The sequence below is a fragment of the Perognathus longimembris genome, chromosome 7 (assembly GCF_023159225.1).
Source record: "Perognathus longimembris pacificus isolate PPM17 chromosome 7, ASM2315922v1, whole genome shotgun sequence".
NCBI classification, from domain to species: Eukaryota; Metazoa; Chordata; class Mammalia; order Rodentia; family Heteromyidae; genus Perognathus; species Perognathus longimembris.
This window is the reverse complement of record NC_063167.1, coordinates 75,267,864-75,288,974: the sequence shown is the minus strand read 5'-3', so window position 1 is coordinate 75,288,974 and position 21,111 is coordinate 75,267,864. Positions and strand designations below refer to the sequence as shown.

Below are 21,111 nucleotides of genomic sequence, written 5' to 3'. Positions count from 1 at the left end.
AACCAAATGAATGTTAGGTATGTCAGGATGTGCTCAAATTTCACACCTCCCAACAAATTCAATATAAAACTTATTTAAACAATGTCAGAACTTTATCATTTAGAATTTGTTTTATAAAAAGAGCTGGGATTGTGGAGATTTGGTTACAAGCTTTACTTAATTTAATGATCAGCTATCAAATCACAGAGACAGATGCTCCAGACATATCAAATATTATCAGCAAATCCTGAAAAGTTGAACAGGAATTTAATGTCATAATGTAAAAACGGAACAGGATATCATATATAGCACAAATAATTACTAAAGATATCTAAATTAGAAAAAATAAGAAGGACATGTTAGAAGAATGTGATTGGAAGTCGTTATCTAGTGGTTCCCCTTCCTTATTTTAGAGGAAAGAAAACAAGTCCAAACATGAATTATTTGCCCAAGCTAATCAGCCAAACCATGTTCTATTGGTAAATAGTAGGCAATCTGTTTTAAACTGAAAAATTCAGTCCCTTTAAAGAATGTTTTGGCAGTTTTCTTTGAAGTGTTTGGTAGTACCCTTCACAGTAAGAATAAAACAATTATAAACTAATTGTTAATTTCTCTAAAGGCCTTTCAACTAGAGTTAGAAAGTAGAAAGCAACAAGCAACAAAAACAAACAAAAATATCTAGACCAATGTTCTCAAAAGTGGGAATCTCTTAGAATTTCCAAGGCCACCATTAATACTCTATACTGCTGGCTCCACTTTCACTCAGTTCAGATTCACTGCATTTTTTAGAGTTTTATAAGTGATTCTAATGTTAAAACATACTATTCTAGATAGCCTGTTTATTGAAGAGTAAAGTTTGAGTTGAACATTTAAAAATGCATGAGGCAGAAATGACCACTGTTTCTCTAGAACTTATACCTCAATATAGACCTCAATATATGAAAAGCAGTTTTCTGAAACTCCAGTCCCTGAATTTTTATCCTTCTAGTTCTTTGAGCCCATATATTTTAATTAGTGAGAAACTTCAATTACATTCTTGTCATTTCTATAGAAGAGCACTTTTTAAAGAGTACAAAAATGACAAATTATTCTAACTTTCAAGTCACCAATAAATAAGAATGATTAAAAAAGAAATATCATTTTAAGAATTAATAAATTTCATTCTCTGAAAATTACAGTACTGCCAACAAAAGCAAACAAAACCCAAGGCCTGAGTGAAAAATTCAAGTAAATTGATCAAGTAAATTGATGTCACAACCATTGAACTTCTTTCTTCGTGTTGAAATTAAACACTTCTAGAAGTATTTTATTTCTCATTAATCAAGTATATGAGTTTACGTGTATAGTCCCTTGAGTTGTTTCTTATAAGTTTTGTGTGTTTATGTATTTGTGTGTATGTGTATATCTTGGGGCTTGAAGTCAAGAGCCTGGGTGCTATCCCTGAGCTTTTTTGCTCAAGGCTAGCGTTCTATCACTTGAGCCACAGTGCCACAACACCACTTCCAGAGTGTCTCATTGACTTTCCTGTCTGGGCTGGCTTCAAACTTGATTCTCAGATCTTGGCCTCCTGAGTAGTTAGGATTATGGGCATGATCCACTGGGGCCTGCGCCTATTAGGTTTTGATAAAAAGCACTGATATTGATCAGCTGTTCCATGTGATTTTTTTCCCCAGTAACTTCATCAATCAGAAGATTAAAGTGACTAATTATATTCCTCTCTATATCACCCCAAAGAAGTCCCCTGGTTGTTGAGCAAGATAAGTTCTTGTTAATTTATATGAGCATATTAGCACAATCTAGCCAACACAGAATACATGCACTGGAATTAATTGCATTTTCAAGATTCATCTACTAAAGCTTTGATCTGACACTTAATACTTTGAATTTTATAAAAAATCTTAAAAGCATTTATATTTTATACCAATGCTTAATAAAATGTTTTTGACTTATCTGCACATAACTATGTTGCATATTATGTTATAGTCTTAGTCAAAAAGGTAATTTAAATGATCAAATCAAATTTCATTGAAATTTGTTATAAAGTACTGCTTCTAGCCCACAGATTCTCATTTTCATTTTTGAAGGTTTGGGGATTTAACTAACAGTCTGTATACTGAAACAGGTTATCTTCATTGAAATGAGAATTAAGGGAATTTCCTAGATTTTTAAATATAGCTTTCACTGGAAACCCATGGTCTGTCAACTATGTTAGCAGTACTTGGTTAAAAAACAACAACAACAACACAACCCTGGGCTGGGAATGTGGCTTATGGGTAGAGTGCTTGCCTAGCATGCCCTGGGTTCAATTCCTCAGCACTACATAAACAGAAAAGGCCAGAAGTGGGACTGTGGCTCAAGTGGTAGAGTGCTAGCCTTGAGCAAAAGAAAGCCAGACACAGTGCTCAGGCCTTGTGTTCAAGCCCCAGGACTGGCAAACAAACAAACAAACAAAAAAACAAAACAAAAAACCCTGCAGTTATCCAACTGGTTCAAACAAGTCAGGTATTAAAAGGTAGATTAATTTTTAAAAATTGCTAAGGATTAATATCTTTCTATGTGAAGAGAATATGTCATCAAAGCTTTCAGAAAAGTTTCCTCAAAATGTTAAACAAATAAAATCATATTCCTATTTCCTATCTTGAATAAATAACCAAAACTTATTAACTAGAACTCTAAAACATGATATTCCACTGTGAATTTCAGTTCTGAACAAATCATAATTAAAAAGCTATAAAATCTTATGTTTTCAGTTTAGAAAAAATAGATGAAACAGATAAGGTTTTTATTCATATACCTAATTTTTACAAACTATATATTTTCAGTAAATGACCTATTTCCCCTAACCCTGAAACTTGAGAATGTCATGTGCATGAATTAGAACAGTGATTTTATTATATTTACAATAAGTACTATACTAATATGGTCTGACTTAGTTATCTTTCACAATTTAATACTTCTATTTATAATTTTTATTCTTAAAATGCTCATGGCTTATACACTAGAATAAAAAGCCTTACAATTGTTTAATGGAACAATTGAAGTTAACAGGATTGAATGTTCATAGAATAATTAAAATTTCAAAAATATATGACAAGCCAGGCATAATAGTAATCCTTGTGCTAGTGAGGCTGAGACAGGAAGAATGAAGATCCCATCTTAAAACAAGCAAGCAAGCAATTTAGCAAGCAAGCAAGCAAACAGGAGAATTCACAGCTCCAGTTTAGAAGGCAGAATGACCGCATGCTATGCCGAAGTAGGAAGATTGGAACTGAAAAATGAGGGAGGGAGTAACACTGTTCAAAAAGAAATATACTGGGCTGGGGATATGGCCTAGTGGCAAGAGTGCTTGCCTCGTATACATGAGGCCCTGGGTTCAATTCCCCAGCACCACATATACAGAAAAATGGCCAGAAGGGGCGCTGTGGCTCAAGTGGTAGAGTGCTAGCCTTGAGCAAAAAGAAGCCAGAGACAGTGCTCAGGCCCTGAGTCCAAGCTCCAGGACTGGCCAAAAAAAAAAAAAGAAATATACTCATTACCTTAATTATGTAACTGCAATCCCTCTGTACATCACCTTTACAACAAAGTTAAAAGAAAAAATATCGGGACTGAACTGAGAGTGTGGTCAATGCTTACAGTGCTTTCTTGGCACACACCAAGGTCTGGCAATTCCCAGAATTTGGAAGGAAAATGAAAGAAATTTAGTAATACATATTTGAGCTGGGTATGGTGGTTCATGCCTGTAATCCTAGCACTTGGGACTGAGGCAGGAAGTGAGAGTTCAAAGCTGCCTGGACTACAGAGTTGGATCTTCCCTCAAAATAAGAAACAGAAAAAAAAGGCTAGAAGTGTGGCTCAAATGGTAGAGTGCTTGCCTGGCAACTATAAGTCTAAGTAAGGTACTGAGTTCAAATCCCAGTATTGTAAAACACATACATACATACACACATGTGCATAAACCCCTATCTCCTCCCAAACCAAAATAAGTATATTTGAAAGAAAGTCTTTTAATTTGGGAAAGATGACATTAACAAAAAATATTAGTCATAAAATACTCAGCAGTGTTTTAAGATTAGAATTCTTAAAAGTCATTGTGTTAGAAAATTAGGCAAATAAAAAATATTGTGCCATTTTAGTAACACAGCTGATAACCATTCTTCCCCGAAAGTAACATATTAGACTATTCTATCAGAAAGTGATAATTCATATTAAAATGAAGGTACTTTATTTACAAACTTTACATATAGAATTTTTCCACTCATAGTCAAGGCATTACTTGAATTATTTGATTATTTTGTTTTGGGGGTGCTCATTTGTAGGGTACAATACTGGTTATTGAGCTCAGGGCCTCCTGATTGCTACGCAAGCACTCATACCACTTGAGTCTTACTATCAGTCCTTATTCAATTATTTAAGTTAAATAGTTCAAACTAATAGTTACTATAAGAGTTTAATCCTACAAATAAAAGACAAAATGCTCTAACTTATTAGACCATAAATGCTTTATTAGATGAAATTACAATTGGTATTACAATTTAAAATACTAAAGGCAACTCAAGATTTTTCCAGTATTGCTTTGTGCTTAGATGTCAAATATAAAGAAATGCTGTATAATATCCACAGCCCTAAATTCACTTTAAAATTTAGTAGTATGACAATTTCCAACAAAAGTAGAAATTCTGTTTATTCTTACAAAATTGTTTATCGCTATATACTTTAGAAATGTAAAAACAGCAGCACCACAGGAATGCAAATTAAATAGAACCAAAAGAAAAACAGCAGACCCTGACTACTAGGCAGAGAAGAGGGCTTTCCATACATACAAAGGGTAGGGATTCTTGAAGTCAGAGTAGCCATGTGGGTTTTTTTTTTTTAATTAAAAAAAGGGAACTGAATTTCACAACAAGGGATATTTCATTTAACATAAACTATATTTTAGGCCGCAAAGTGGCCTATGCTCTGAATTTGCTTTTTAGTCATTAGCATCACTGCCAAGCCAGTGTCTTTGGGGCAGTAGTGACTTGTCAGCTATGTAGCTGTCAATGAAAAAACACAAGGAAAACATGGATGATCTAAGTTTGCCACAACTGATAAATTATGTAAGAGAATATCATACTTCCATCTATTTTTCTATAGATGGAGGGTAATATTCTATAGTAAAGAACATAACCAAGTGAAAAAAAATCTACTTTATAGGTTCTGAGATGCCTGGTTTCTTAATTCTTATTGACTTCAGAACACAGCATCACAGCAAGACTTACTTAGTAATTTTAGAATGAAGTATCATGGAGAAGACATTGAGAGGAACTTCAAGTACTATTTTTATTGCCTAAAAAAAGTGAAAATCAGTATTTTATAGCTGACATTTTCTTGTCCTAAGGTCTGATGTTATTTACTAAGAGTTTATTCTACCATGAGTAAGTTGGTTTCCAAGAAGACCAAGCCTTCAAGTCACACCTGTAGAATATGCATTTCATTTTACACATTTTTAAAGGAAAATATTAAAATAATCTACATGCAACTAAATAATAAGGATGGTATTCAAACCATAGGTTCTGGGCAAGGAACAGATACTTCTTCAAAATGTTAAGTCTCAATATTACAAGAAAAAAATGTCCCACAGACATGTAAGGGACCGCTAACCTGGTTCAGAATCGCTGCTGTCCGATGAGCTTGAATCACTGCTGCTGCTACTTCCCGACTGGGAGGAGCTGCTGCTGCTACTGCTGCTGCTGCCACTGTTGCTGCTGCTGCTGCTGCTGCTGCTGCTATCACTCAGGCGGGACCCACTTCCAAGTGCTTTCAATGCTGGTGTTTTCTCAGCTACAAAACAGGGAGATTGAGCAAAGTGCCAATAGCATTCATTCGACAGAAGAGGAGCATTTAAAAACTGCCACCTACGTTTTATTTGGCGTTTTCTAGAATTCAGTTGATTATTGACATCCTGTAAGCGCTTTTCCAGTTCCTGCTTTTTCTGTGCATGAAGTTCTTCTTTGGACTGTGTTATTTTCTTAGCTAGATGATTTAGGAGTTAAAAAAAGTGAGTATAACCAGAAATTTAAATACCATACCAGAAGTTTATTAATATGTAGAAACACATACCATGAGGTTTTAATGGTCTTTTCCTTAGACATGCCACAACGTATTTTTGCAATTCTCTTAGTGTTGATGCTTTCAGTGTCTCAAAGTCTATCTCTATCTCATCAGGATTGGAATTTCTCAGTGAGGGTTCTCTTGATTGTATTATATGAACTACTCGGCCAAGTTTATCTCCAGGGAGTTTGTTGATATCCAAACTCAACTGTCTTTTCTCATCATAATTCATAGGCTTAGCATTATCTTCATTTTCCGATTTCATTAGAACTTGCTGTTTCCTTCTCTTTGGCTGACTGTAACAAAAATTACACTGAAGTCAAATTATTTCATTTATTTACTTAGGTGATAAGAGATTAAACCCAGGACCATATGTATGCTAAGTGCTCTACCACAGACCTATACACTCAGCCAAAATTTCTCCTCAATGATTCTTCTACTAAGCCATCATAAAAGGTACTTACGTGCTCTTGGGCTTTTCCTTTAGTCTCATTTGCTTACAATTTTTCCCTGGATTTTCATCTTTGTTATTAACTCTTTCTCTCTTCTTCACTCTTCTTGACTTCTCATTCTTTTTCTTTAATTTATGGAAAGGCACTTGGGACAGAACCTGTAGCTGTTGATGAACAGCATTAAGCTGACAAAGTTTAAAAAAAATGATTAAACATTTATGATTCTTAATAAACTAAAATAGTCAACTAAAAATAGTCCAATAGGGCAGGAATATAGTTCAGTAGCAGAACATCTGCCTAGCTTGAATAAAGCCTTGGGTTCGATTTATGTATAAGGCACCATAAAGAAACAAATAAAGAATATAAGAATTTAATATATCATAAAAATAAATAATAAAACATTAAAATTAATATAATATAAATTTAAATAATAATTTATAAGAACATAAGAATACATTTTCAGGTGGCCTAAAATATTTAATTATTAACTTTAAGCTCAAACTCAGAGAACATTAACATTTTATCATATTCATAGCAAATAGTAAATTCTTATCCATAAAAGATCTCAAATTTGCCAAAAAAATTTCAGTAAGGATCATTAAATATTGTGATTAGGTGATTAGTAGTGTAAATAACAGAATTTGCTTTTGTAAAACAATTTTATCACTAGCTGGATATTTCAGCAGGAAAAATAATTAAAATGACAAATGTGCCAATAGATATATAAAGGTGCTAAGTGATAAAATATAACAGCTTTAAGTCTACAAGAAGGATTTTATATAACAAATCATCAGCTCCTAGAAAGAACATCTAAAATTGTATCCAAGCAATTGGTCACCTGCTCTTGAAGCTTTACAAGACGCTGTACTCTCTCATCTTCAGAGTCCTCAGAAGAGTTATCTTCAGAGGACGCTTCACTACTGCTTCCTCTACCAAGAGATTTGGTAGCATTTGGTGGGAGGTGACATACAGGAGTGGTCTCAACAGGGTCATCAGGAATCTTTGCAAAATGCATTTCAAAAACATCCTATAGTGGAAAATTAGACTGTTAAAGGCATTATGTATTTCAAATTTAATTCAGCAATAGCACCTTTCATAGAACTGTATTTCAGATCAGCCTCCTGTGGCTCATGCCTGCAATCCTAGCCACTCAAGAAGTTGAGACATAAAGATTGTGATTTGAAGCTAGCCTGGGCAGGGAAATCTGTGAGATATTATCCTCACCTTCTGTGTGATAGGGTAGCTTCATCAAATAAGTTGCTATAAAATGATGTAATTAATCAAAAGACAAAGGCTGGAGGTGGGAGTCAAGTGATAAGAGAATCTGCCCTGAGTTAAACCCCAGTACCACATATTAAAAAGTTCCAGGATGTGGCTCAAAAGCAGTAGAGTGCCTGTGTAGGAAGAGCAAGGGCTTGAGTTCAAACTCCAGCAGAGTAGGAAAAACAAAGGAGGATCAAAAGACAACCCAGTGCAATTCACATAAAAATTCTAATGACATTCTTTACAGAACTAGAAAAAAATCCTAAAATTCATAAGGAAACACCCAGAAAAACCAAAACAAATCTGAGTAAGAAGAGTAATACTGGAGTTATTACAATACTTACTACAGCACATCATCAGCAAAATGAGCATAGTACTAGCACAGAAACAGATACACTGACCAATGGAACAAATGGAAGATCTAGGAATAAGCTCACGCAGCTACAGCTATTCAATTTTTGACAGAAATGCCAAAAACATACATTAGAAAAACAGCTCTTCTGACAAATCATGCTGGGAAAAGTAGACATCCACATCTAAAACACTGAAACTATATCTGTATCTCTCACCTTTATGAGAAAAATTGGTTGAAGAGCTTAATGTAAGACCTGAAATTTGTAAACTACTAAGGAAAACAGGAGAAATACTTCATGATATAAGCATAGGCAATGACTTCAAGGATAACTCTCCAGTGGTTCAGAAAATAAGAGTAAGGACTAATAAATGAGCTTGCATAAAAATAAAAGCTTTGGTACAGCAAAATAAACAAGTACCAGAGTGAAGGGACTATGTGCAGCATGGGGAACTTTTTTCCCAGATATTCATTTGTCAGAGTATTAAAATCCAGTATAAAGAATTCAAAACATTAAACAGCAAAATAACAAATAATACAATCTATAAAAAGACAAATTAACTGAAAAGGTTCTCAATGGAAATCAAAGTGGCCAATAAATACATGAAAAAATGTTCGACGTCCTTAGCCACTGATGAAATAGCCAGGTGTTTGTGGCTCACACTTATAAGTCTAGCTACTCAGGAGGCTGAGATCTGAGGATGGCAGCGTAAAGCCAGACCAGGCAGGAAAGTCTGTGAGACTCTTTATCTCCAATTAACCACCAGAAAACCAGAAGTGGCACTGTGGTTCTAAGTAGAAGAGCACTAGTGGTGAGCACAGAGTCTCAGAGATAGTCATGCAATCAAAAAATTGAAGAAATGTGAGTCAAAACTACACTGAGATTCTACCTCACCCAGTCAGACTGGCTACCATCAAGGAAACAAGTGCTGGTGAGGATGGGGGTAGGAAGGAGTCACTGGACTCTAATTCACTGCTGGAAGGGATGCAAATCAGTGCATTCATCATGGAAATCCATCCAGAGATTCTACAGAAATTTATTTATTTATTTATTTATTTATTTATTTTTTTTGCCAGTCCTGGGCCTTGGACTCAGGGCCTGAGCACTGTCCCTGGCTTCTTCCTGCTCAAGGCTAGCACTCTGCCACTTGAGCCACAGCGCCGCTTCTGGCCGTTTTCTGTATATGTGGTGCTGGGGAATCGAACCTAGGGCCTCGTGTATCCGAGGCAGGCACTCTTGCCACTAGGCTATATCCCCAGCCCATCTACAGAAATTTATAACTACGACTCTAGCTTTACTACTTCCAGGTATATGCCCAAAATAATCAAAGTCCGTTACTATAGTACTATTCATAATAATCGAGTTACAGAGTCAGCCTAGGTGCCCATCAATGGGTGAACAGATAATGAAAATGTGGTCAATATGCACAATGGAGGTTTGCTCAGTCACAAAGAATGACATTATGTTGTTTGTTGGAGAATGGATGGAACTGGATATCATCTGGGTAAATTTAATAAGCCAGTCCCACAAAGACAAAGTATCATGTTTTCTCTTATTTGTGAAAGCTGAGGGGAAACAAAACAAAAACAAACAAACCAGTGTATCTGGGAATGCGGCCTAGTGGTAGAGTGCTTGCCTCGTATACATGAAGCCCTGGGTTCAATTCCTCAGTACCACATATATAGAAAAAGCCAGAAGTGGCACTGTAGCTCAAGTGGTACAGTGGTAGTCTTGAGCAAAAAGAAGCCAAGGACAGTGCTCAGGCCCTGAGTTCAAGCTCCACGACTGGCAGAAAAACAAAACAAACAAAAATTAGTGTCGTGATTAATGTGTCATGACTAATAGGGAAGTAGAATCGTACTGTGTACAATTTAATACATGCCAAAAAAGACAAATCCCCACTGTTTAAAAAGCATAATTCATAAGTAGTTTCATACTTAGGAGTGTGTATTATTTATCTTTTGAATATGGTTCTGAATTTTAAAAAATATGTTTAAAGAAAAATCACCTTAAGAGTACAAGTAAAAACTCACCTGAAGCATTCTAGCCATTTCCACTACTTCATGGTCTGGAGGGTTGTATTTGTAGCAGTTCATGAACATTAATCTAACATCTGCAGCAAACTCATATGCATCCTTATATTCTTGATTGTCCATTTTCCCCTAAATTAAAGAAATTAAGGAAAAGTTAAGAGTATTCACAACAAAATTGAATTCAGTCAAATAATCAGCAAGTGAGAATGGCTTCAGAGAACTAATGTCATGCTCTTCTGTCCTTAGAATCCTGCAATAGCCTCCTAACTAGTTTGTACATTCCTGCCAGTAAAAAAAATTACAAAAATCAAATACAAAGACACTGTTCTTGACATTTTTTTCTTTGTGTCAGTCCTGGGCCTGAATGCTGTCCCTGAGTATTTCTGCTCAAGGCTAGTGCTCTACCACTTGAGCCACAGATGCACTTCTGGGTTCCTGGTGGTTAACTGGAGTCACAGACTTTCCTGCCTGGGCTGGCTTTGAACCTCAGTCCTCTGATCTCAGCCTCCTGAGTAGCTAAGGATTATAGGCCTGAGTTACAAGCACCCAACTATTCTTGACTTCTTTACAATTATCTTATTTAAGACCCTCCTTTCCTTCCAGTCTCATCCCCTCCCTCTTCAGGCTCTCCATGTGTTTCAAGTTGGCATAAAACATTGTAAATATAAATTCTCCACCTTATGGCAATTATGCAAATTGTGTCCCTTCCTGAAATTTCCTGTTCCTATATTTGTGTCCTTTAAGTTAAGACATTTTATTTATTATTTAAGATATAGTCAAGGTTTACCTATATCTGATCATTTATCATGGTGTCTGAGCATGAGTTGGTATACAGGGAAAAATAGGATAGTGTTGTTTTTTAAAAATGATAATTAAATATCTGTTTTCAGAACTTAGGATACTAACATTCAGACTGAAACGTCCATTCAGGATGAATAAAACTAAATGTCAGAAGGAATGAGAAGCAGACTGACAGCAGATACCTTGTCAGCTACAGATGCCAGAATCTGTCTTACAAGTTTGGTGGAGGGGTAAGTGCCATTTCAGAATTCTATATTCAGTAAAAACAGTCATCCAAAATTATACTTTTAGATATAAGTGATTAAAAACTGAGTACCTTTGAACTCTCATTGAATTTCAATGGAAAGAACAAATCTAGAGAGTAAAAAAAAAAAAAAAGAAAGAAAGAAATGAGGGTGAACAAAAGTCGAGGAGTAATAACCACTCTGGAAAGCAGTAGGGAGGTTTCTTAAAACACTAAAGATAGAGCTTCCCTAGGACCTAGCATTTTCACTCCTGAGCATTTATCCAATGGACCATAAGCCAGGCCACACTAAAGCTACCAGCACAACCACGCTCATTGCAGTATTGTTTGCCATACCAAGATACGGAATCAACCCAAATGCCCCTCAGTAGACAAATGGATCAAGAAAATGTGGTATATATACAGAATGGAATTCTACTTATCCATCAGAATGATATTGTACTATCGATAAGGAGATGGAAAGACTTTGAAAAAATATATTAAGCAAAGAAAGCCAGAGCCAAAGAAAAGTAGGCTGAATGGTTTCCCTCATTTGTGGCAACTAGAATGTGCCTATAAATCTACAAGTAAACACACTGAATGACAACACACACACACAAATATTCTTGAAGAACAAGTAATAAGAAAATGTTCACAACATAGTAAGCACTGTGACCTTAAGGCTATGAGAAAAGGTCAATGGGTATGTGTATGTGAAAGTAAAAAGATGCATATAAAAATATCCTAAGGATTCACTTTAGATAAGTTAATTCTCTTCAAAAATACTCTGTATTTTCCAATTTCTTTGCAATGAGGAATGAGTTACACAATAAAGGAAAAAAGTTCCTCCTTCTAGGCAACATCTACCTTGATAGTGCCCAGGTCCATGGGGTTTTTGATGATTTCGTAGTAGTTCTGGAGCCCCAGAGCATTGGCGTCGATGGGGTTGTAGAAAGGCCATGCATAGGAGACATGTTTCTTTGCAAGCATTTCTTTAAGAATCTCACTACAGTGCCTCAGTTGTTCTGTTACTTTAACACTCCTGACAGCTTTATGTTGTTGCTGAGACTCCAGCAAAACATTCTTCACTACATTTTCTTTTACTGGTGGTATTCTTCCTGGTTTATTTTCTGTAAGTATCGGAAAAGATTCACTATTTGATTTAACTATGGAAGTTGTAGGAGTTGTTGTATCTGCTTTTCTCTTTACACCCCTTGTAACCTAAAATAAAAAATTCAACAACAAAATGTTAGTCTTAAGGTAAGAGGCATCACTTTAAAAAGTGTAGGGGGGCTGGGAATGTGGCTTAATAGTAGAATGCTTGGCTAGCATGCATGAAGCCCAGGGTTTGATTTCTCAACACCATACAAACAGAAAAGACCGGAAGGGGCGCTGTGGCTCAAGTGGTGGAGTGCTTGCCTTGAGCAAAAGGAAGCCAGGGATGGGGCTCAGGCCCTGAGTTAAGCCCAAGGACTGGCCAAAAAAAAAAAAAGCAGAGGGAAACAAATATGATACCTAGTTTTTGTATAATTTATATATACCATTGTATTAAATATTAATAAAGGTAATTTCTGTTTACAAGTAAAATAAACAGCCCTAATGCCTTCTTTTCACAGACCACAAAATTAAAGACAATTAAGAGAGTCCTGATTATACTTTATATCTGAGTATTTAAAACCAAGTAAGGTATTCAATTTTAAAGAAAAAATTACACTGGGTATAGTGGTACATGCCTATAAACTCAGCACTTCGAAGGTTGAGACAGGAGGATTACCAAATTTGAAGAGTCTCAACTACTCAGTGAGAGCATGTATTAAATAGAGGAAAAAAGGAAAAAATAAACCCATGTAGATAGGTAGGTGTGTATTAGCATCAAGCCACTAAAATAGAGATATCTTATTATCAAGCTACTGAAATAGTTCCAATTCTACCTAAAAACTCCTACAACTTGATAATCATTCTAGTTTCTGTTCACAAATAATATAGACTAGCAGAAATAGTATCGCTTAGGATTGCTATTGGTTGAAGACCAATTTTCATCTACCTAAAAGTATAATCCTCACAACATCCAAAGTTACATTGAAGTATTTCAGGAAACAGTGATTTTAAAAACTATGATAGAGGCTTGGTGCATGGCAAAAGTGGAACAGAGCTTGACTCCAAGCTCCAGGCCAAGTTCAACTCCAACAGCTAAACAATGACAAGAAACCCACAATGAACTTACTTGGAGCACAGTCTGAGAGCCAGAGGTGGACAGAGCTCCATGTGCCATGTTTAAGGGAGAGATAGATGCCTCCGGAAGTCCAGAGGGGATCTCTTGCTCCTTAAATACTTTTTCTGTTGATTTGGGGGATGGTTTTTCTTTACCAGAAGAAATGGACGCGTTCTGTTGAATGTCTAACAAAACGTGAACCATAGTCAAATATTTGAGTATGCAACACCATTTTCTCTATTTTCATTGGTCCAGCTTTTTAGCAAAATAAGCATAATACACTCCCATGCTCTGAAATTTCCTCAGTTGCTGACAATTTGGCCAGATATTCAAAGACATAATTCCCAATGCCATAATCCCAAATGCTGGAATCCTGAAAGATCAAAATCCTTTACATATTAAATTCTCCAAAGAGGGCTGGAAGTGTAGCTCCAAACCCCAGAAATAATCCCTCAGATCTGACTGACTTTCATAATTATCAACTATATTGGAAGTAACACATCTCACTTTAATGAATAGCTCACTTTTTAAGTTTCTTTTAGGGTTTGACTCTTAAATGTTCAGCCTTCAGAGCCACAACCTAAATAAACCTCTGTTCTTCAGAAGATACTCAGTATGTGGTATTCAGTTAAGACAACTGGAAATGGATCATGACACTAAGATTCCCTGCTGCTGATTACCTAGGCCACACCCTCTCTTCACCAAGTCCTGTTGCCTGGTTAGCTACTCCTTCTTTACTTGTTTGGCTACCCTCCCTCTGGTATGTCTCTGTCAATGTATTCAACACTATATTCCCTTTTTTCCCACTTTAAAAATTACTTTTTTTTTTTTTTTGGCCAGTCCTGGGGCTTGGACTCAGGGCCTGAGCACTGTCCCTGGCTTCTTTTTGCTCAAGGCTAGCACTCTGCCACTTGAGCCACAGCGCCCCTTCTGGTCATTTTCTGTATATGTGGTGCTGGGGAATTGAACCCAGGGCCTCATGTATACGAGGCAGGCACTCTTGCCACTAGGCCATATCCCCAGCCCTAAAAATTACTTTTAAGTAGTTGTACAAAGGGGTTTCAATTTGATATGTCATCTATTTGACTCCTAACTCTAAATGGTAAGGAGATTGAGGAATGCCATTCTTATCTTGAAATATTGAGTTCCTGAGTTGGTTTATCAAGAATTAAACATCCAGAGAAATATCTATATATCGTACACCAAATATAATAATAACATAAAAATAAAGCAGCATAAGAAAACTAGAGAACAGAGAGAGACAGTTTTATGTAGGATGGCCAAGAATGTGACATAACAGAGAAGGCTGAAAGGAAATGTTGGTGAGAACTATGACTATCTCTTCTTTTAGGCTTGTGCTTCCCAAATTTGAGGACACCAGGGCCAGCTGGTAGGCTAGAGTGAAATAAAAAAGGAGAAAGGACAGGATATGGGGAAGCAGATTATGCAGATCTTTGTGAGGTATTGTGAGATTTGGACTGTTTCTTATATTAGAAGCCATTGGAGGACATTAAACAGAATTGTCATGATCTGATTTCAGTTGTTTTGTTTTGAGGTCGAATTTTACCAGGCTTGAACTCATGTTAACCTTGAACTCAAAACTCTCCTGCCTCATTCTCACTGGGGCTAGAATCACAGGTGCCACAAACTGATGAATTTTAATGCACCGCTTACATTATTATTTTCAATATTAGATAGTAGAGTGCAAAAGCTGAAAGATGGCCTGCCTGATAGGCTACTATTGTTTGGTTATTTCTTTGTGTATCCTTAGTAGTTTACAAAGGAGTTTCAACATATCAGTTGGAAAGTACAATGCATCTTGGTCAATGTCACCCCTTTCATCATTCTCCACAGGGCACTATATTACTCAGGATAACCTGGTGTGAGAAATGCTTTCCTGTTCTAGCACTTCATACACTGGTTACTTGGAGTTCTGTATTTAGAAAATAAAACAAACTTCCATGAAATGATTAAGATGACACAGCCTGAATCATCTAAAGACAAATTAACAGTTGATCTATGACATTCTTGGTCCACCACCAGAGTAATTCCATTTTAATATTTAAAATTCATTTTGCAATTCAATGTTTAAACAATATGATGTTTCCCTGTAGTCTGTTGGCACATGAATGTAACCCCAGCCACTCCAGAGGATCACAAGGTGTAGGCTAGTGAGACCCTGTTTAAAAATTTTAAGAAAGTTGGCGGTAGAGTTCATGAGGAATTGAGAGTTTTCTCTGAAGTTTTTTTTAGTTTAAAAAAGAAAATCTTTAGGAACATTCATTCTTCTTTTTTTTTTTTTTGCCAGTCCTGGGGCTTGGACTCAGGGCCTGAACACTGTCCCTGGCTTCCTTTTTGTTCTAGGTTAGCACTCTGCCACTTGAGCCACAGCGCCACTTCTATATATGTGGTGCTGGGGAATCAAACCCAGAGCTTCATGTATATGAAGCAAGCTCTCTTGCCACTAGGCCATATTCCCAACCCAGGAACATTCATTCTTAACATTGGAATCTTTTGCCAATTTAACACTCTGTACCAATAGAAAAGGATGGGGGTGGGGAGATAGACAGACAAAGACTTATTCTCTACTTTTTGGGCTTACCTTTCTTTATTCTTTCCTTACCACCCACAACTTGTTCATCCTGTGGCATCTGGGATAATTTCTGCATGAACAACTTCTCTAGAGCTTGTGCCATTAGAACAATGTCATCTCCAGGCTAGAAAATGTATTAAATATCCATAAGGATGCACAGTATGGTCACTGAATCAGATCTCATTAATTCAGAGTACTTTACAGATTGTGGTGATATAACACACCCAAGTAGTATTTATCTCGGCTAAACTTATGCTAGTGAAGCAGTTCTGTTTTATTTTTTAAAATCCTATCTACTTCAGCTCTCAAAAGGACTAGAATGCTTTTCTCAGCACTATAGTGGTACAATGAAAGTAATTCTAGTAATACAAAGTTATTAGAAATTAGGATTTCTACCCTTCAAATAGGTTAAAGCAAAACTTGTCAATCACCTAAGTACTTTATAGTTTGAAGGGATCAACTTTAAAATCTTTTAACTGCCTGTTTAGAAGTCTTTTTGCTTTACACTTCATTGCTGAGGAGAAATATGCTAAGTAAATTAAAAAGCAACAGCTTAGAGTAGAGAACATTTCTTGGCTGAGTAGCTCAGGAGAACTACTGAATTTTTATTTTAAATGTTAAATGTGAGTTGGGCCCTGGGAACACATACCTGTAATCCTATCTTTTTATTAAGAGGCTGAGATCTGGGGATCATTGTTTGAAGCCAACCCAGGCTAGAAAGACTGTGCAACTCTTATCCCCAATTAACTACCAAAAAAGCTGGAGTGGAGCTGTGACTCAAATGGTAGCCTTAAACAAAAACGCTAGACTTAAGCAAAAAGTTGAGGGATAGGACTCAGGCCCAAGCCTTGGGAACCCCCCCCCCACCCCCCCGCCATGTGAAATGTGAAAGAGCCCTTTAGAATCACTATTACATTACGATTAAGCAGACAATATGATAACCAGTGGTAAACTGATTTCTTTAAAATTCATTTCAGTTAATAGCCTTATCCCCTTAATTGTAGGGTTTCAATTCAGGGCCTCAAGCTGGTGAGGCAGGTGCTTGACCGCTGAATCACATCCTATTTTTGTGCTGGTTATTTTTGAGATAGGGTCAAGCTTCTTGTCGAAGCATGAATCTAAACTGTGATCCTCCTATTTTAGGTTTCCTGTTGTGGCTGGGATGACTTGTGCATCCCACTAAACCAAATACACAAATCCATTTTCTTCAACTTTAATTGGCATATTTTATTTTATTTATTTGATATTATTGTATTTTCATAGTTATATGCAGAGGAGTTATATAAATCTGATTTTACAGATGAGAAAAAAATGTGAAGATTAAGCTCAAAATGCAACCACACATCATCCTATTGGCTACTATCTTAATATAAATATTGGTACTACTACTAGGATATGACCAGAAATAAGTCTGATAAGTCAACATGTTATGAAGTTAAAAGTATGTAATTTGGGGCTAGAGGTACAGCAGAGTGGCAAATTGCTTGTCTATATGTTCACAGCCCTGGGTTCAAATCTCAGCACGGCATACTATTTATACAAAGTACACAATTTGAGGTCTTAGGTAAGTGGCTACAGATCCCAACTACTAAAATTTAACAAAGACCAGTATATATTAGGTTTATTATTCATCTTATAACTAAAATTACAGGAACTCAACAGAAAACATTCCAAGATACTTTAATCATAGAAACTAGCTATCACTGGTATTGTTTTAAGATATAAGCCACTACAGCTATTTAGGCAAAGATAGCAAATAGATAAATAATAAAGTATGTTAAAGTCATGAAATTCTGTGAAAAAACCCCAGTAACTTAAAAATAGATAAAATATCTCAAATCATGTCTTGAAATCTGAAATCTACATGGTATTTATACATCTATCCCCTACACATAACAGAAAAGTATCAGCAGTATAATAAAATGCTTACATACCTTGTTGTATAAGTAACAATTTGAGAACATTGTATTAAAATCTTCTATACATTCTGAAGCCTTCATATAGTATTTATTCTCCAACCGCTTTTTAATTGTGTTTAAATCCATTGGGTTTTTTACAATGGTATAATAATCCTATGGATTTGAATAAATTATGATAGTAAGAACTCATTTGCTACAACTATTGGTACACAATTTTCAGAAACTCTCTAGAGACTATAATTGATTGTTTTAAAAGTGATAATCTGGAAATGGAAGGACTTGGAAAAAATTATACTAAGTGAAGTGAGCCAGACCCAAAGAAACAGGGAATCTATGGTCTCCCTCATAGGGAATAATTAGCACAGGTTTAGGCTAGTCACAGCAGAGGATCACAAGAGCCTAATAGCTATGCCCTTATGAATGCATAAGATGAGGCTAAGTGAAATGAACTCCATGTTATGGAAACGACTGTTATATCATTGTCGTAATTACTTTCAACATGCCATGTGAAACCATAGCTTCTATTGTTGATGATCCTCTTGTATTCCCCCCCCTTCCTGTGGTTGTACCCGCACCATCACTGTATCTTATCTGAGTACATTGGAAACTGTATATACTGGTATTAGAACTAGGGAAGTGAAAGGGAATATCAAAATCAAGAGACAAAGGATAAAAAGACAAATGATTACCAAAGCAATACTTGCAAAACCATTTGGTGTAAACCAACTGAACAACTCATTGGGGGAGAGGGAAAGGTGGAGGTGGAGGGGGGAATGAGGGAGGCGATAACAAACAGGACAAGAAATGTACCCAAGGCCTAACATATGAAACTGTGAAACTGTAACCTCTCCATACGTCACTTTGACAATAAATAAGAAAAAAAAGTGATAACCTGGAAGCCAGAATCTTTTTGCCAGTCCTGGGGCTTGAACTCATAGTTTGGACTCTGTCCCTAAGTCTCTCTCTGCTCAAGGCTAGTGCTTTACCATTTGAGCCACAGTGCCACTTGCAGCTTTTTCTTAATAGTTTATTGGGGATAAGAATCTCATAGACTTTCCTGCCTAGGCTGGCTTCAGACCATGATCCTCAGATCTTGGCATCCTGAGTAGCTAGGATTACAGGCGTGAGCCACTGGCACCCCGCTTGGAAGCCACAATCTAGTAAGTAAAAACAAAGCTGATTGTCACAGCCTTATTTTTCAAAGAACACAAAAAAGTCAATATAAAGATTAACCAAGGAAAGAATTTAAAAGTAGAATTATCTCTGAAAAATACAAAGGAAAGGGCATGATGGGAAAAATAGTATTTATGGAGTCTGACAGATCCAGAATTAAATCACAGTTCTATCACTTCTTAGCTATATCACAAATGATGCAACCATTCTATCACTTGATGAGGCCTAAAGTTGCTCATAGTATGTGACAGAAATAAGTCTTCTAAGAAGTGCTTGAGAGAAGCTTCATGGAGAGGATGACATTCACGGTTACTCTGCATCAAAAGTCAGGTGGCACATGTTACAAGAAAATATACACATTTATCAGTCTTTAGTTGTCCTAAGTTATCAGGTGCTTACTGAATATATTTTACACTATTAAATAGTTTTTCTTATGGATATTTAGGAGTTTTTCTTTTCAATTGATTAGTTACTTTAAAAAATTGATTAATTAGTTATTAGTTGGGGACACAGCATTGGGCCTCATACTTGGCTAGGTAAGTTTGCTCTGCTGCTTGAGACATGCTCCATCTGATTTTTCTTTCTTTACGTTATTATTATTTGATATACTTACAGGCAATTTTAGTTTCACAGCATCCACAGGCTGTTGAAAAGGCCAAGAAAAACTATGCTTCCATAATGCCTTTAGGACAACTTTCTGTAGGTACTGCAACTGATTGGTCAATCGCCCATTTTTCTTAGAATTTATGTACTCAGGTGGAGGGGGATTCACGATAGATGTTTGTCGGCTTGGCAGAGACATTCTGAACTTCAAGTCCTGATATTCTACTGTTGTCTACAAGTACATGTCCTGAAAAACAAACAACTGAGTACCGTATAAGCACCTTAAAAATGTTTTTCATAGGAAAATGTTTATTCATGAGAAAGAGATATTGGATTTTAAAACACATCTTAACAGAAAAAAATGTCAAATGAAAATTTCAATTTTAAACAAATACCTTTTTATACAAGTAGTATAAGTTGTTTCATTATATATGCCTTAGTCTTAGGTGGTTTAAATTATTTCAACATTTCACAAAATTTCTTTCTGTTTTTCAAAAACACAATTTGAGGTCTTAGCAGGGAAAGTCTACAAATTCCTAATAAAAAGAAACAATAATATGTTAAAGATTTCACTAACATACAGTTCTCCAACAACTTTTCAATGAAAGTAGAAAGGTAAAGGATTTTTGTGGCTAATTTTGACAGTTCATAGCAAACCCTTGGTGTGTGCAGACCTATGGTTCCAAGATCAACACTGAGGAAGCCCAGGAGGCAGTCTGGGTGCACAGACTCAGTGCTCAGCTATGGTTGCTTGATTCATTTCCTCATATGCCAAACAACTTCCTCTCAAGGCACACTGCCTTTCTACAAATCTCAAACATTCACTTTATGACAAATTAACTCCATTGCATGCCCCTTGCGGTTTGAGAGGATTACCATAACATTTACTTTACTTTTTGGGTGCCATTTGCTTGTTGGGAGTCAGATTTTGACCTTAAGACAGGCACATACCTAGCACATCATACAATGATTTAAACACAACTGAGACAACGGAGGCCTGAGAGCATCCTCACACCAGCTGAGCTGGGCAATGGATGTGCAGGAATTAAAACATTTTGTTTTTGAAATTTCTTTTGATTTTTATCATTTGTCACATCACACTTGTGTATAATAAATTTGTGAATAAAGTGGGCTTATTGAATTAAAAAACTGAATTCATAAAAATGTGGGGAGTATAGTTCAGTGGTATAGCTCATGTGCTTATTAGCATGTACAAGGCCCTGGATTTGTGTTTCAAAACCAAACAATAGGAAGGCCTATATACATTATTGGGAGAAATATAAATGTATAGCAATTTCATGTATATGTGTGCATGTATATAGATATATACACATAACCACCACATACATGTACTTGCATACATGTATCTGCACACATGTGTCTATGTATAAGTACATGCATATACACACAGCTATCT

The 21,111-nt window shown here is 36.1% G+C and overlaps 1 protein-coding gene across 1 annotated transcript in view; it reads right to left on the bottom strand.

The window, feature by feature from the left end:
- The window catches only part of Brdt (bromodomain testis associated), a 44,851-nt gene extending 24,958 nt beyond the window's left edge, over nucleotides 1-19,893 (bottom strand). Inside the window, exons 1-10 of the mRNA XM_048349974.1 lie at nucleotides 19,705-19,893; nucleotides 17,934-18,071; nucleotides 16,009-16,123; nucleotides 13,419-13,591; nucleotides 12,062-12,415; nucleotides 10,171-10,299; nucleotides 7,360-7,548; nucleotides 6,534-6,706; nucleotides 6,079-6,365; nucleotides 5,620-5,991 (exon numbers count right to left, since the gene is read on the bottom strand). Coding sequence (XP_048205931.1) covers nucleotides 5,620-5,991; nucleotides 6,079-6,365; nucleotides 6,534-6,706; nucleotides 7,360-7,548; nucleotides 10,171-10,299; nucleotides 12,062-12,415; nucleotides 13,419-13,591; nucleotides 16,009-16,123; nucleotides 17,934-18,071; nucleotides 19,705-19,893 — 2,119 coding nt within the window. The remainder of the gene's footprint in view (nucleotides 1-5,619; nucleotides 5,992-6,078; nucleotides 6,366-6,533; nucleotides 6,707-7,359; nucleotides 7,549-10,170; nucleotides 10,300-12,061; nucleotides 12,416-13,418; nucleotides 13,592-16,008; nucleotides 16,124-17,933; nucleotides 18,072-19,704) is intronic.
- Between the last annotated feature and the right edge of the window lie 1,218 nt (nucleotides 19,894-21,111).